At 47.6% G+C, this 16,828-nt stretch overlaps 1 protein-coding gene across 4 annotated transcripts in view; it reads right to left on the bottom strand.

The window, feature by feature from the left end:
- The window catches only part of DAGLB (diacylglycerol lipase beta), a 29,566-nt gene extending 14,159 nt beyond the window's left edge, over window positions 1–15,407 (bottom strand). Inside the window, exons 1-5 of one of the 4 annotated variants that reach the window (XM_035130947.3) lie at window positions 15,270–15,407; window positions 12,621–12,745; window positions 4,400–4,551; window positions 2,047–2,221; window positions 374–635 (exon numbers count right to left, since the gene is read on the bottom strand). In XM_035130947.3, coding sequence (XP_034986838.1) covers window positions 374–635; window positions 2,047–2,221; window positions 4,400–4,551; window positions 12,621–12,715 — 684 coding nt within the window. In that variant the 5' untranslated portion in view covers window positions 12,716–12,745; window positions 15,270–15,407. Of the gene's footprint in view, window positions 1–373; window positions 636–2,046; window positions 2,222–4,399; window positions 4,552–12,620; window positions 12,746–13,803; window positions 13,825–15,217 lie in introns of those variants that run through there. The other 3 variants (XM_035130946.3, XM_035130948.3, XM_088656673.1) reach the window with 3 other exon arrangements.
- Window positions 15,408–16,828: the final 1,421 nt, after the last annotated feature.

The following is a 16,828-nucleotide window of genomic DNA, read 5'->3' on the forward strand; positions in this document are numbered from 1 at the left end:
CCCGTCACAGGGATTCGAACCACTGACCTTCTGATCAGCAAGCCCTAGGCTCAGTGGTTTAACCACAGCGCCACCTCAGTATCACATGCAAAAGGTACTGAGGAGCAAAAGAAAGACGTGTGATTGGTCCCTTTTCAACATGCTTGATGTCACACACAGCGAATTATTTTTACAAACACATATATAAGAGACGCATCACCATTATGAACAAAGAGCAAACTCTTTGCCCTCTTCCCCAGATATTATTAGTGCTGCTCATGTGGCTTGGCCTATCATCAGAGATGACCCCTTTGTCCATCACCCCTAAGCCCACCTTCGGCCCCTTTTCTCTGAAAAAAACAATAATGGGGGAAAGCAAGCATTTCCTTCTTACCGAGAAGTAGGTGCGGAAAAGCTCAGCAATGGTTGTAAAAGCGACTCGGTGGTCGTCGTCTTGTACGATGCAACAGCACATCAATCGGATTCTTTTCTCCCAGACGCGAGTCGCAGACTTCTTAACATTGTAAAACAGCTGGCCTGACTGGCTGCTCTCCAGGTCGCGACTGGCGCAATCGGGAAGGTACACCGTCTTCCTTCCGCCAAGCGGATCAAAAACGATGACGATGGCCGCCACGGTAAAAACAATGATAATCCAGCTGCCAGGCAGAATGGAAGAATTGCATGAACTCTGGTTGACGAGGACTGTTCACGACACGCCAGCTCAGTTCACATGTTCTAGGAACCTGCGTCAAGAAATTCCAAGTTCCAACAAGCAGGGGGGGGGGGAAACCCCACCCCAATGTTTGTACTGGCAGAGGTTAGTGGTGGATAGAAGCATCTGCAGGAGATACGTTTTGAGAAACGAGCCCTGGGGAACTCCTGCCTGCAACCACCTCAAGTTTTGCCCAGACCAATGGCAATGGAAGAGGCCTCAAGTTAATCCACATCCAAGAACTGTATGTAATTGAACAGAAATATCCAATTACATCAGCTTTTCCTATTCTGGGGTTCTCCAGATGTTGTTGAACTATAAGGGCCACCTCTCCCCAATGAACTAACCCAGACCCTGTGATTGTAATCTGGGGCTCTTCTCTGTGTGCCTCATCCACAAGAATGTGGCAACACAAGAACGGTTGGTTTTTTCAGTGGTGGCTCTTCCGCTTGGGGTATGCTCTCTCTAGGGAGGCTTGCCAGGCACCATCTTTATTTTCAGGTGTCCAGCAAAAACTTTCTTCTTCCCCAGGCTTTTAGTCCTTAAGTACTTTCAAGTACAGTGGTAGCTCGGTTTAAGAACAGTCTGGTTTGCGAACGATTTGGTTTACAAACTCCGCAAAACCAGAAAGTGTCTTGGTTTGAGAACTTTACCTCAGTCTAAGAACAGAATCCGAACAGTGGAAGGGCACTGGCAGCGGGAGGCTTCATTAGGGAAAGGGTTTAATAATGGTTTCGGTTTAAGAACAGACTTCTGGAACGGATTAAGTTCATAAACCGAGGTACCACTGTATTTGCGGCCTCTTTTAGTGGGGCAGGATCTGTAAGACCAGTCTGCTATTTGTAGAGATACATTTTTAAAGGTTTTTGTAGCTATCGTTTGTTGTTATTGGTTTTAGTGTTGTTGTTGTTAACACAACAACAACAACAACAACAACAACAACAACAACAACAACAACATATTTATACCACATCCATCTGGCTGGGTTTCCCCAGCCACTCTGGGCGCTCCCAAAAGAATATTAAAAACATGATAAAACAATAGAGGTCAGATAGTTGTTTATTTCTTTGACATCTGACGGAAGAACGTTCCACAGGGCGGGCACCACTACCGAGATGGCCCTCTGCCTGGTTCCCTGCAACCTTATACTGTATACGTTGTCTTGGGTCACTTTAGTGAGGAAAGCGTCTAATAAATATAAACGATAATATAACTCTCATTATCCCTGACTGGCTGGAGTGCATGAGAGTTGGGAGCCCAACAATATGTGGAAGCCACCAGATTGGGCAAGGATGCTTAGGTATGCTAACACCCAACCCAGACGCTCCTTGGCAGCGGCAGCTGAACATCCTTACCTGGCAATGACTGTTCCAAATATGGCACTTATCATAGCCCCTTCACAATTCACTCTGCGGCCCGACACCCATATTGCTCCGACAACAGCCCAGACCAGCTCTGGCAAGAAGAGGGCCAAGCGCAGATACAGCAATTTAGGAAGAGATTTTCTTGGCCCAGGGTTGGAAATGGTTCCTGAAAGGTACAGTTGAAGTAAGTAGCATAAAATAATTCTCTGGTTTCAAAAGGGACATTGCAAGCATAATTGTGGCCTAAATGTTCATACTGTCCATGCTTCTGAAAAGGGGACGGACGGACAGGAAGACTAACTTTGCAGATAATGACTACGTCACAAGTAATAAAGCAATGTGTTAATACGGATAAAGGGAAGATTTTCACATATGGACATGTCAAACAGATAGCATAAGCTAGCCCTAATAAACACTTCACAGCAGAATAGTGGAACTAAATATGTCTACTCAGACATAGCCTCCACAGAATTCAATGGGGGCTTGCTTTCAGGTTAAGTGGATATAGGGCTGCAGGCTAAGCCTCGCAGCAGCCTTTGAATATTCATCTGAGAGAGAGAGAGAGAGAGAAGAATGTGCATGAAACGAAACTAAGGATCTCGATCTCTCTCCAGTTAGAAGGTATTACTTATAGTACCAGTGTTCACAATGCATAAAGTGTTGAACTACTGTAGGTCTGTACAAATTCCAAGAAAGCAAGCCCATTCAGTTTGTATCACCCAAGACACAAAGGCTGTGCCCACACATAATGCCAAACCAAGGTTTAGTGTTAACAAGGATGGGCTGCAGCTGCTCTCGCCTCACCGAGGCAGAACCTAGGTGTCCACTGTCCTAGTTAACAAACTAAACACAACATTATTCTAGATTTAGGGCTTCGTCTAAATCCTGCAAGGCAAGATACAAAGATGTGTCCAATCACAGAAGGCAACGCATGAACATAAGAAGCCATGGACCAAGCCGTTTAGTCCAGCATCCCGTTTTCACAGTGGCCAACTGTGGAGTTGGAAGGGACCCCCAAGGTTCATCTAGTCCAACCCCCTGCAAGGCAAGGAATCTCAGCTAATCCATCCATGACAGGTGGCCATCCGAACTCTGCTTGAAAACCTCCAAAGAAAAGAGAGTCTGCCCCCTCCCGAGGGAGATGCCTCTGGAAAACCCACAAGCAGGACCGAAGCACAACAGCGCTCTCCGCACTCGTGATTCCCAGCAACCTCCAAAAATTGTGGTGGAACAAAGTCATTGTGGCAACAAGCCGTTGATCGGCTGATTAACAACATACAGTACTGAACCTGACCCTTTGGGATGGGAAACACTATAACAGAGTCGATATGCAATAATTAATTAATTTAATAAATACCTATATTGCCTGTCGATAAGAAAATTATTCCTGGTGGAAATGATTACAATACAGAACACACACTATTATAGATTTTACATGGACTGTGTCCAATGGGACTGTTCTGTCCTCTCCCCCATGAACCCTCAGCCCTCTAGAGCAGATTCTGAGGATGTATGGAGGGCTGTAGGGGGAGAAGTGAGGAGGGCAAAATTCGGCTGCACAAATGGATACAACACACACGTTTGTGCGTGTGTTGTATCCACACACATTTGTGTATATGAGATACACACACACACACACACACACACACACACACACACACCACCTCTAATGGGACATACACACATGTATACATAATATGTTTTGAATAGCACACATTTAATAAATAGTAATATCTTATGACCTTTTATTACCAATAAAAAAATAATTGACACGAACTTCAAAGGTTATTACAGGCATCCCCAAACTTCAGCCCTTTTGGACTACAATTCCCATCATCCCTGACCACTGGTCCTGTTAGCTAGGGATCATGGGAGTTGTAGGCCAAAACATAGAGTTGGAAGAGACCACAAGGGCCATCCAGTCCAACCCCCTGCCAAGCAGGAAACACCATCAAAGCATTCTTTGCATTCCTCTGCTTAAAGACCTCCAAAGAAGGAGACTCCACCACACTCCTTGGGAGCAAATTCCACTGCCGAACAGCTCTTACTGTCAGGAAGTTCTTCCTAATGTTTAGGTGGAATCTTCTTTCTTGTAGTTTGAAATCCATTGCTCCGTGTCCGCTTCTCTGGAGCAGCAAGGCGTTCAGGACAACAACAACAGCAACAACAACATCATACTATTTATACCCTGCCCATCTGGCCGCGCCTCCCCAGCCACCTTTGCTGCATTAATGCTGGATGCCAAGCCTCTTTATTGGCAGTTTGAGAGCAGTTTGGACGGGCATCACTTTGCTTTTCATACAGAAGCCTAAACAATTGTAATGCAACGCTGAATGCCACTCACCTTGCATGCTGACATACAAAATAGAACACAAAACACATATTATGGCTGCCAGGAGAATGAGGAGGACCAGGAGGTAACTGTGCAGCAATGCTCCACCAGCACAGTTAAACTGCCCTTTGTGGATGGAGTACAAAACCAGAATTCCAATCCACCTGCGAGAAAAGGAAAAAAAGGCACAAGACGTCAGCTAGGAAGGAAGCCTGGGCCACGATGCAGATCCTCAGTGAAATCCTATATTAATGCACTTAGAAGAAATATATGGGGTGGGGAACCTCAGGCATGGGGGCAAATGTGGCCCTCCAGGCCTTTCCATTTGGCCCTTCGGACTTTTCCCTAGGGTACACCCCTCCCCAGACAATTCCTTTCACTGGCACTACTCTGCACCCACATCGGGGCTTTTCCTTGTTGGAAAGTGTCCTTGAACTTTGATAATGCCTCCTGCCGGCTGGCTGGCAGATGGAAAAGTACATGTGTGTGTTTACGCAGGAAAACCTCTGGCTTCCGCATGCCTGGAATGCAGCCTATTCCATAAAGGAGCCTGTTCCTTGAGATGCCTGATTTGGCAACGGAGACACACACCTTAGTTACACACCATTTGGATTACTGAAACATGCTCTATGTGGGGGCTGCATTTGAAAAGTGCTCATAAACTTCAAGTGGCTCAAAGAGCTGCAGCCAAATGGTTGACCGGGGGCTGGCTATGGCTTGCTGCAACAGCTCCACAGGTTAGCAGTCTGTTTCCAGGAACAATTCGAAGTGATGGTTATCACCTATAAATCCCTATGTAGTTTAGGTCCAGGCTATCTGAAAGACCATATTCCCTCATATGAACCTGCCTGGGCTTTGAGGCAATGGCCTTCTCTCGATCCCTCCATCCTCACAGGCACGCTTGGCAGGAATGTAGGGAAGGGCCTTCCCGGTGGCTGCTCCCAAACTTTGGAATTCCCTTCCTAGAGAAATTAGACCGCCCCCCTTCTTGTTGTCCTTCCACTGGCAGGTTCATAGAATTGCAGAGTTGGAAGGTCCACGAGGGTCATCTGGTCCAACCCCCTGCAATGCAGGAATATTCTGTCCAGTGTGGGACTCGAACTCATAGCCTTGAGAGTAAGAGTCTCAAGCTCTGGGTGAATACTTTCTTTTGGGAACTTACTGTACAGAAAGGGCTGGTGCTGTCTGTTTTTATTGTAATGGCCTGTACGTTTTGATAGCTCTTTTATATATATAAATTTTAATTCCACTGAAGGTTAATTGTTTTTAATGACTGAGTCCCCCCTCCCCCATATTTTTTGCTGTTCCTATTTTAGCTGTAAGCCACCTTGAGTCCTTTTCAGGTAGAAAAGTAGCATGTAAGCATATTAATAATTGCTCTACCCACTTTTGCGTCAGGCTCCACCAACCACTTGCAAGTGGCCCCCAAAAGGCTTCCCATGATGGAATGTGGCCCCTGGACTGAAAACATTACCCGCCCCTGTTGGACTGCAACTTCGTTTCATCCAAGAGTTGCATTTTCACTAAACTAATTTGCAAGGGTACAGAGAAAAAGAAATTTACTACAATTACTGGTAGTCTAATCTGATAGGTTGCTGCATCTCCCAGTACAACCCAGCAGGGGGGAAATAAGGCATTAGACCAGGCATCCCCAAACTGCGGCCCTCCAGATGTTTTGGCCTACAACTCCCATGATTCCTAGCTAACAGGACCAGTGGTCGGGGAAGATGGGAATTGTAGTTCAAAGCATCTGGAGGGCCGAAGTTTGGGGATGCCTGCATTAAACCGTAATGTCTATTGTTCAAAACAACCATAGCAATTCAAATCAATTAAGTAACCTCATTCAGGGATAGGAAAGCCGAAACCTTCTGTTGTGCTGGAACAAGCAATTAACATTACACAACCACTTAACTCTGCTTGAGCGACAGCATTTTTGTATACCAGAGATTGTCACACAAATAAGATCTGCCGTGCACAACCTTATTTCCGTGGGATAAACTGAACACAAAAGCAAGCAGTGTGCATTTGGTAAAATAGTCATCTTTCTATCTATCTTCTAAAAATATTCTTTTCCAGTGACAAGCATTCTCAAGGAAAGCTTCCCTCTCGTTAAAACCCTAGATATAAAATCACTCATAAATTCAATTTTCCAAATGCCCTTTGCTTCACATCACCAACCTCTGAAGGAAACTGAAAACTGCACTACGGCACTTGCTTTTCCAGGTTGGGCATGCTGTAAAAACAGAACGGTGCATTCAACCCAAAATATGCAATAGTTCCACAGTGCAAGCCTTAACCATTCCTGCTCAGATGGAAATCCAACTGAATTCAATGGAGCTTACTTCTAGATAAGAAGAATTAGGATTGAGCCTAGATTCTTGAGAGTTCGTTAGCTAAAATGTAAGCAGCTTTTGCCCTCAAGCTTGAAGTTGATGGGAAAAGTTGATCATTGGCTGTACCTCCTTCAGCAAGCTGTCAGTGGGGTAGCAGAGCTCACCTGACCTCCCTATCGCCCACATTGCTGCTAGTTACTGAGAGGGAGAAGGGGAGCAGCAAGCTGATGCTCACACAAACTTCAACCCACCCAGGCACCCCCATTTTCCAGGAACCAGCTGCAACACCGGCTATGGATGATCAGGTGAGAGTGTCCTCACTTCACTGACTGCTGCTGTGTGACTTGCCTCGGAAGAATTATGGAAATGAGCTCAGAAGTGCCTGAATATAGGTCCACCTACATCCCACTGCTGATCTAGTAACCTGCTTTCAACTGCTGACAGCTACAGAGAAATTCACTGCTTTGCTCTCAACATGGCTACAGCCCTCAAAAGGCTCAGGTTGCGCTAGAGCTGCCTGCCACTAAATGCAGTTGTGGTCCAACAGGGATCTGAGGAACACACATAGCTAACTTACAGAATTCGGAATTCGCTGCCACAAAGAGGAGTCTGTGGCCGCTAATTTACATGGCTTCAAATGGAGATTGGACCAATTCATGGTGGGGGGAAACTATCAATGGGTATTCTTTCTTCCTTTTTTATTAATTGCTTTCCATTTATGAGGTGCTTCCTATAAAACAGGGGTGGCCAAGTCCCAAGAGACTGCAATCTACTCACAGTGTTAAAAACTGGCAGTGATCTACCCCCTTTTGTGGGGTTCATGTCAAAGTTGTTGAGCTTCTTTGGGGGGGGAGCCAATGAACTACCAGTGATCTACCACAGACATCCAGTGATCTACCTGTTGGACATACAGTATCTGCTATAGAATACCTGGAAGAAATAATACCGTACTCTTTTTTTCATCTCAAGAAGCCAGCAGAAAATTTCTCCTGATCTGCTCTGAAGCCAGGAAAAAAATCGGCAGCACTTTCAGTAACATAGGATACATTACTTAAGTAAAACAATACTGAATCTTTATGGATCTTCCTGCAAGAGCTCTTAGTAGAAGGAGAATCAATTTCTCACTACACTCACCCAATAAATCACAGTGCAGGAGAGCATGTTCAACAGATTTTGTTGCTCCAGCTCCACACAAGCACAGTCGTTCATTTCCTGGGTTTTTTGCTGAATTGTCTTTCTAACAGTGCCAAAGGCAGCAAATTACAATGAGGAAAGTTAAATGCTCTCCTATACTTTGAGACAGTTAATGCACAAAGTATAAAGCTGCCATGATTCTACAGTTTAATGAGTTATTAAGAAGTGGAGAACAATTATTTGTTAGCTGCAGTTATCAGATGCTGTTGATCTAAGTCTACTGTTCTTTGAATAACAACGTTGGCCTTCTTTAGCCCATAAATGCCCAAAATGTCAGGAGAGAAGCCCAGCTTATAAATATTCTACTTATTAACCTCTCTCATCCAATGATGAACAAGCATAGCTGCCAAGTTATCCCTTTTTTACAGGGATTTTCCCTTATGCTGAATAGGCTTCCTCGCGAGAAAAGCGAAAACTTGGCAGCTATGTGAACAAGAGAGCCCAAGAACAAAAAGGAGAGAAAGCCACCAGGAGCTACTGAAAAAGTGTAAATTTCAGGGCACCATGAAAACGAAAGCTTAATGAATTTAGAACAGGGTGTTGCCTCTTCAACATTTTGAAGACAGACTCAGATCATAGGTAAAGCAGTCAGTAAGCAGAGTGTAGAAGGGAAGGCATCCTTGCTTCCACTTGGAGCAGATCACAGATCTTATCCACAGGTTGTTATATCCCCAACAGTCTTTCCCTGGTGAACAACCTGGCTGCTGAATTCTACACCAGCTGAAGTTTCCGAACCATCACGTAAAATGCACTGCGGTAATCTAACCTAGGGGACGTGGGTGGCACTGTGGGTTAAACTACAGAGCCTAGGACTTGCCGATCAGAAGGTCGGCAGTTTGAATCCCTGCGATGGGGTGAGCTGCAGTTGCTCAGTCCCAGCTCCTGCCAACCTAGCAGTTTGAAAGCACGTCAAAGTGCAGGTAGATAAATAGGTACCACTCCAGCGGGAAGGTAAATGGCGTTTCCGTGCGCTGCTCTGGTTCACCAGAAGCAGCTTAGTCATGCTGGCCACATAACCCGGAAGCTGTACGCCAGCTGCCTTGGCCAATAAAGCGAGATGAGTGCCGCAACCCCAGAGTCGGTCACAACTGGACCTAATGGTCAGGGGTCCCTTTACCTTGACAGATGACAGAAGGTAGCCTATCCCTGTCCAGATAGGGGCACAAGCTGGGCCACCAGCCAAAGCTGATGGAAGACACTCTGCACCACTGACGCCACCTGAGCCTCAAGAGACAGCAATGGATCCGGAAGAACCCCCAAGCTGCGAACACGCTCCTTCAGAGGAAGTGGAACCCCATCATCAGCAGGCCACCTCCCATCCATCCCGTCTACGGAACCACCCACTAACAGTGCCTCAATCTTATCTGGACTGAATTCAGTTTATTGGCTCTCATCCACTCATCCATTACTGAGGTGAGACATTGGTCCAGTACATCCATTGTCACACTTGCAGAAGTGAAGGAGAAGTAGAGCTGTGTCCAAAACTCCGGATGACTGCGCTCAGCGGTTTCATGTAGATGTGAAACAGCTTGAGGGATAAGACTGAACCACAAGGAACCCTGCATTGAATGCTCCATGGGACTGAACAGCACTCCCCAAGCATCATATTCTGGAAACAACCATCCAAGTAGGATTGCAACTACCACAAAGCAGTGCTATTCACCCCCAACTCATATAGCTACTCCAGAAGGATACCATGGTTGATGGTATTGAAGGTCACTTGAGAGGTCAAGGAGAATTAACAGGGTAAGATTTCTCTTGTTTTTCTCCCGACAAAGGTCATCATACAGTGCAACTCAAGCAGTTTCTGTGCCAAAACCGGGCCTAAATCCCAACTGAAATGCATCTAGAAAAATCAGTTTCCTCAAAGAGTGCCTGGATCCGATCTGTGACAACTGTATTAAGGCCTTAGAACAGGCATCCCCAAACTCGGCCCTCCAGATGTTTTGGGACTACAACTCCCATCATCCCTAGCTAGCAGGACCAGTGGTCAGAGATGATGGGAATTGTAGTCCCATTTGGAGGGCCAAGTTTGGGGATGCCTGCCTTAAAACTTTATATCCTGCTGCACTCCTTACTGCAGGAGATTTCAATGCATGCAAAGGAGCAATGATTTAAGTTTATAAGTCCATTACCACCCGATATGGGAATCAGATACTTGCATTCATTGGGACGGTTTCCAAAGGTACACAATGTTAATTATGTAGGACTCTGTTTAGTTTCGGGACGCCGGTGGCGCTGTGGGTCGAATCCCCACGACGGGTTGAGCTCCCGCTGCTCGGTCCCAGCTCCTGCCAACCTAGCAGTTCGAAAGCACGTCAAAGTACAAATAGATAAATAGGTAAGGCAGGAAGGTAAACAGCGTTTCCGTGTGCTGCTCTGGTTCGCCAGAAGCGGCTTTGTCATGCTGGCCACATGACCTGGAAGCTGTACGCCGACTCCCTCAGACAATAACGCGAGATGAGCGCTGCAACCCCAGAGTCGGTCACGACTGGGCCTAATGGTCAGGGATCCTTTTACCTTTACCTGTACCTGTTTAGTTTCATTTACAAGGCAGGGGGATTTGAGAATACTAAATGCTACTGCTGATGGAGATCAGCATGGGGAACATACGCATTTTTCAAAATATGGTGGCAACACAATTGATTATGCAGCATTTTCACAATTAGCATATAGATATGCTGCCCATGTTGAGGCCGGCTCCAATATTTACCGCTCTGACACGGACATGCTTAGTTGGCAGTAATGCCAGTTTAGAAACTTCCTCTAATAAAGATCGAGATGAGAACTTTAGTTTTGTGAGGATGCCAGAAAGGTGGTTGCCTGTCCATCTGGCTGTGTTTCCCCAGCCACTCTGGGCGGCTTCCAACAAAAGATTAAAAATACATTAAAACATCAGTCATTCAAAACTTCCCTAAACAGGGCTGCCGTCAGATGACTTCTAAATGTCATATACAGTAGTTGTTTATCTCTTTGACATCTGATGGGAGGGCGTTCCATAGGGTGGGCGCCCCTACCGAGAAGGCCCTCTGCCTGGTTCCCTGTAACATCACTTCTCACAGTGAGGGAACAGTCAGAAGGCCCTTGACAATGGGGCATAGCTGCAAAGTTTTCCCTTTTCTCACGAGGAAGCCTATTCAGCATAAGGGAATTTCCCTTTAAAAAAGGGATAACTTGGCAGCTATGCAATGGGGGTGGAGACGCTCCTTCAGGTATACTGGGCCAAGGCCATTTAGGGCTGAAAAGGTCAGCACCAACACTTTGAATTGTGCCCAGAAATGTACTGGGAGCCAATTTAGGTCTTTCAGGACTGGTCTCAGCAGTCACTCCCAGTTACCAGTGTAGCTGCCACATTCTGGATTAGTTGTAGTTTCCAGGTCACCTTCAAAGGTAGCCCCACGTAGAGCGCATTGCAGTAGTCCAAGCGAGAGATAACTAGAGCATGCACCACTCTGGTGAGACAGTCCGCGGGCAGGTAGGGTCTCAGCCTGTGTACCAGATGGAGCTGGCAGACAGCTGCCCTGGACACAGAATTGACCTGCGCCTCCATGGACAGCTGTGAGTCCAAAATGACTCCCAGGCTGCGCACCTGGTCCTTCAGGGGCACAGTTACCCCATTCAGGACCAGGAAGCCCCCCACACCCACCCGCCCCGTTCCCCAAAAACAATACTTCTGTCTTGTCAGGATTCAACCTCAATCTGTTAGCTGCCATCCGTCCTCCAACCGCCTCCCTAGATTCCTAGCTACCTTACTGAATTATAGAATTCAGCCCACTGGTTGGGAGTTAACCAGTTAGAACAGGAGTGAAACCTCTTTACAGACACACCCTTATTTACAGTCCTTGACTCAAATAGCAGCTCGTTACTGCTTTGCCCCAGAACTTGCTTTAGAATTCCAGACAGGTACGCACAGAAAGGTTTCCTCTTACTTTTAAACCATTACATCCATGGGCGTACCCAGGATCAAAACTAGGGGGGGGGCAAGGGGAGGGGCCAAGGCACAGAAGGGGAGGGGCCACAAAGTGGGCGGGAACGGCGAACTCGCGCTCCGCCGGGCTGTGCCCCTCCCTAGAAGCAGGGCTGGTGGGCGGAGGCGGAGCCCAGCCCAGCGGAGCGCGAGTTCAGAGTTCCCGCCCGCCGCGCTGCGCTCTCTGGTTCCCCGCCGCGCTTGGCCTTGCCAGAGGGCGCGATGGGGAGCTGGAGGGAGGGCGCAGCGCGGCGGGCGGGAACGGCGAACTCGCGCTCCGCCGGGCTGTGCCCCTCCCTAGAAGCAGGGCTGGTGGGCGGAGGCGGAGCCCAGCCCAGCGGAGCGCGAGTTCGGCGTTCCCGCCCACCGCGCCACACTCCCTGGTTCCCCGCCGCGTTTGGCCTTGCCTGAGGGCGCGCCGGGGAGCTGGAGGGAGGGTGCGGCGCAGCACGGCGGGAATGGCGAACTCGCGCTCCGCCGGGCTGTGCTCCGCCTCTGCCCACCAGCCCTGCTTCTAGAGTAGGGCAGCTGCCCTAACTTGCCCCGTGGTGGGTACGCCCTTGATTACATCAGTGCAACACAAGAAAGACCAGAGTTCCCAGGGGAATAAGTACAACTTCTACATGAGCTCAATTGCTAAAAAACCCTTTTTAAAAAAATTAAGCAGTGCTTATTTTCCCCAGGTAGTGCCTAGTTCATTACTGACAACATTAATATGTTGTTTAGCAGCAAATCTTACCAGATCACCCTGATGAAAAGTTCAAAGGCTCCTGGGAAGACAAAGTCGTCACTTCCAATGGCCCAGCGCCTTCCAAACATCACCATCCCAGGCATTGTGGATGCACTGGTGTGGATCCTCAGCTTCTGAAGGAGAACATACAAACACTATAGAATCTTGCGAGTATACATTTCCTGCCCAAATATAAACATCTATTTTGTTGTACGTTGAAACCAATTTGAGTCCACTTTATCAGGATTTGAACCGACTCTCCTCCCTCCCCCAATCAATAGTACTGGTCAATTTTTAGATGTAATGGCATACGGCAGTGGTTTTCAACCAGTGTGTTGTGGCACCCTGGGGTGCCCTGAATGATGGTCAGGGGTGCCGCAGGCAACACTGGCCTCTGTCCTTCCCTCCTCCTCTGGTGCCTTCTTGCGTCTCGGCCTCCCAAAGGCTTGCACAGCTGATCGTTGCAGCAGCCCTGACTACAAGCTCCCCAAGCAAATGGTGCCTCTGGGGCTGATCAGGGGTGCTTCCCAGGCGGCCCCTGTGGGGCAGTGAGGCACCTCTCTTTGGGGCAGAGGGGGGAGCTCAGAGCTGCAGCTGCCCAGAGGACTCCCAAGGAGAGGGGAGAGGAGAGGAGGCTGAGGGAACACTCCACAAGGGAGGGTGTTTGAAAAAGGGCGAGAGGCTGCCAACTCTGCAGGCAAGGGCTGACATAACTGGGCTCCTGATCCCCACAGGGGTGCCACAGAAAGGTCAAGGGAGCCGTGGACTCAGAATGGCATCCTGTACCTGTTCTTTTTTCCTATCCAATCTGCCCCTGTAAAATCACCCAGGCTACTTTCACAGTCTAAAAGCCTTCCTTCCCTTCCATACATTTTGCACTGTCAGGATCACCTTCCCAGGATCACAACATCTTGAATTACCTCTCACTTGCTCTCCTGATCACCATCAACCAAAATCTCCATTAACTGCCTTAATATTACCACACATTTGATTGAAAAAGCTCCAGAGAAGCCCCACTGCTTATAATAATAATATATTTACCGTATACCCCGCCCATCTGGCTGGGTTTCCCCAGCCACTCTGGGCGGCTTCCAACAAAATATTAAAATACAATAGTCCGTCAAACGTGAAAAGTTTCCCTAAAGGGGAGACTTTCTCCAAAACATGAATACATCCCATTTAAGAGAGTCACCTTAAACACCAAGGCCTTATTGTGGCATATGCTTTTCTGGACCAAAGCAGCCTTTAGTCAATGAAAGGTTATAGCAACTCTGTTAGCCTTTAAGGCGCCACAAGACTCTTAGTCTGTTACAGCAAACTCGTCAAAGAGCCTCATAGCATAAGCTTTCAGGGACCAGAGTCCACGTTAAGCCAGTTAATCTTTCATGTCCCACAAGCCTCTTTGTTGCATTTACTGCAACCGATTTACAGTTGCGATTTTGTGTATACACTTGCTTGGCAGCAAGCTCCAGGAAGTGCAATGGGGCTTCCTTTCCTCTCGCAGGCTCAGGCTTGTAGCACAAACTTTCACCGGCAAGAGCAACCTTTCATAAGCCCACAAGTGCTTCTTCTGCCACAATTACACCACTCATTCTCATGCTGCCACAACACACTCTTTTCTTTTTTAATGTGCAGGTGTGCGTTTTAAATGTTATTATATGTTAAGTGTTGTGGTACTGCTTATACAGGGTGAGTCCTTTAAAAGAGGCCCTGTGGAGACAGAGGACACACGTTCCACGGGGTCTCTTTTAAAAGACTCACCCTGTAGATGCCCTCTCCCGTTCCCCAAACCCTCTGCTGGGCCCAGCCCTTGCCACACCAACACCCCTCTGGGGAAATGAAGAAACCACACTTTCACCATGCAAACAAGGGCCCCTGCTTTACTCATGTGATGTGCAGAGATGCTCCTAACCTATTCCCACCTAGAGAGCTCCTTAACCCATTTCCATCTAAACAGCCCCCTGACCTGTTGTTGTTGTTTAGTCATGTAGTCGTGTCCGACTCTTTGTGACCCCATGGACCAGAGCACGCCAGGCATTCCTGTCTTCCACTGCCTCCCGCAGTTTGGTCAAACTGACCTATTCCCGCCTAAAGATTCCCCAAACCCATTCCTGCTTAGAAATTCCCCTAACCTATTCCCAACTAGAGAGCCTGTTAACCCATTCCTGCCTAAAGAGCCCCCTACCAGACTTTTCAAAGACATCTGAAGGCAGCCCTGTTTAGGGAAGCTTTTAATGTTTAATAGATTATTGTATTTTAATATTGTGTTGGAAGCTGCCCAGAGTGGCTAGGGAAACCCAGCCAGATGGGCGGGGTATAAATATTATTTATTATTATTATTATTATTATTATTATTATTATTATTAATCTATTCCTGCCTGGAAAGCCCCCTAACCTATTTTCGCCTAGAGAGCCCCTTAACCCATTCCCACCTAAACAGCCCCCTAACCTATTCCTGCCTAGAAAGCCCCCATACCTATTCCAGTTACATCCGGGGACTGCACCCCACCTCCCGCCAAAAAGCCCCCTTTCAAGTCTCCCTCACCCAAGAAGCTGCCCTTGCCACAGCGCCCCCTACTGCGGCTCCAGAATTACCCGCCTCTTACCTGCTCCCCACCGGCTCCCTCTACGCCTCTCGCTCAAAAGCAGGTCACTTACTGACAACACGGCGTCATGACGCACTGACGTCCGCGCCGCGATTCCGGCTCCTACCTCTTACCGCCCCTGGCCACTTTCATCTACGCACGCGCCCTCCTCGGGCACGTGGGGGTGTTTATTGCTGCTGCTGTTGTCGCGGGCGTTGGAGGACGAGCGTGCGCAGAGAAGAGGGGGCGGGGCTGCCGGGTCTTCATGCCAAAGAGGTACGCATTAAACGGAGAGGGTTCCATGCGGGCACACCGGTTCTGATTAGACGCCTCCATGCGCCGGATAAATATTTGCCCAGGAATTTGTAGTCGACTTTTAAGGACAGCTTTCTCCAACCTGATGTTTTGGAAGACTCTTGAGCGGATGCTCCCAAACATCTGGAGGGCGCAAGGTTGGAAAAGGCTGATTAAAAAGAGGCAGGTTAGGGTTAGATAGACTGAGGCCCCCTTAGGATGCGTTGCTTCGCAAAAAAAAAAAAAGTAATCGCAGGCACCCCACCCCAAAAAATGTAGCAAAGAAGTTTGAGAGAGGAGGATGGCTTTTCAATGGTACGTTTCGCTTTCCGCCTCCCCGACAGCTCTCATGCTGCAGTCCTAGTCGCGCTTTCCTGGGAGTAAGACATCAGTAAGACTCACTTTGGAGTAGGCATGACTTTCACCGTAAATTAACGCCTGCAAAGCGTTGTTGTGAAAAAGAACCGATTGCCTGCTTAAAGTCTTTGAATTAATTCTTTTGCATTTCTGCTGTTTGTGCCCCGCCCATGGGGAAGACTGCCAGCTGCAAATGGGAACCAGACGTTTTACCAGGGAACCGTGGAGAGCGCAACTCTTTGTCTGTATGCCCTTCCTTATTTAGACACATGCGTAGTACCATGGGGCGTCGCTGCAAGGAGAAGCGCCTGGCAAGGAATGGAGGGGAAAGACCCGTTGGGCCGTTTTGCTGCGGCTCCTGGTGGAAACTTCGATCCAGTACTGCCTCTCAGATGTTGCTTTGAGAACTCCACGAGGACTAGCGCCTTGGTTAATCCGCGTGGAGAACAAGATTGCACACTTGACCACTTCTATAACTCAAGCCCCATGTATGTTAACTCAAGTCAGTTCAATGGGACTTGCACTCAACTGTCAACAGGGTGAAAATTTAATACACCTTTAGATGCCAGGCAAAAAGGTTCCTTTTCAACCAGGCCTTTGCCTGACTTGATCTACATCCTATACCCTTTTTAAAAATGCTGGCTCTTTTGGATTTTTTTTATTGAGTTGTTGGTTTTGTTTTGTTTTTATGTATTTGATATTTTATGTGAACCGCCCGGAGACCTTCGGGTATAGGGTGGTATAGAAAATTAAATAAATAGACCTTCCTGTTAACGGATAGGAGTTATTTCGAAATAATCACACTGGGCTGCAACCTAGCATGATTACAGGAAGCAGAGTTGTTTTGCTGTGGGAAAGTTAGGGTGTAGAACTTGGGTGTTTATTCCCCCCATTTCAGTCACTAATTCGGTTATGTCCAAATAGCCTCAAAATTCAGCCCTCTAACAAGTGTTTTGCTATTGGCATGCTTGACAGGTGTTT

This window comes from Zootoca vivipara, chromosome 13 (assembly GCF_965207765.1).
Source record: "Zootoca vivipara chromosome 13, rZooViv2.hap1.1, whole genome shotgun sequence".
NCBI lineage: Eukaryota > Metazoa > Chordata > Lepidosauria > Squamata > Lacertidae > Zootoca > Zootoca vivipara.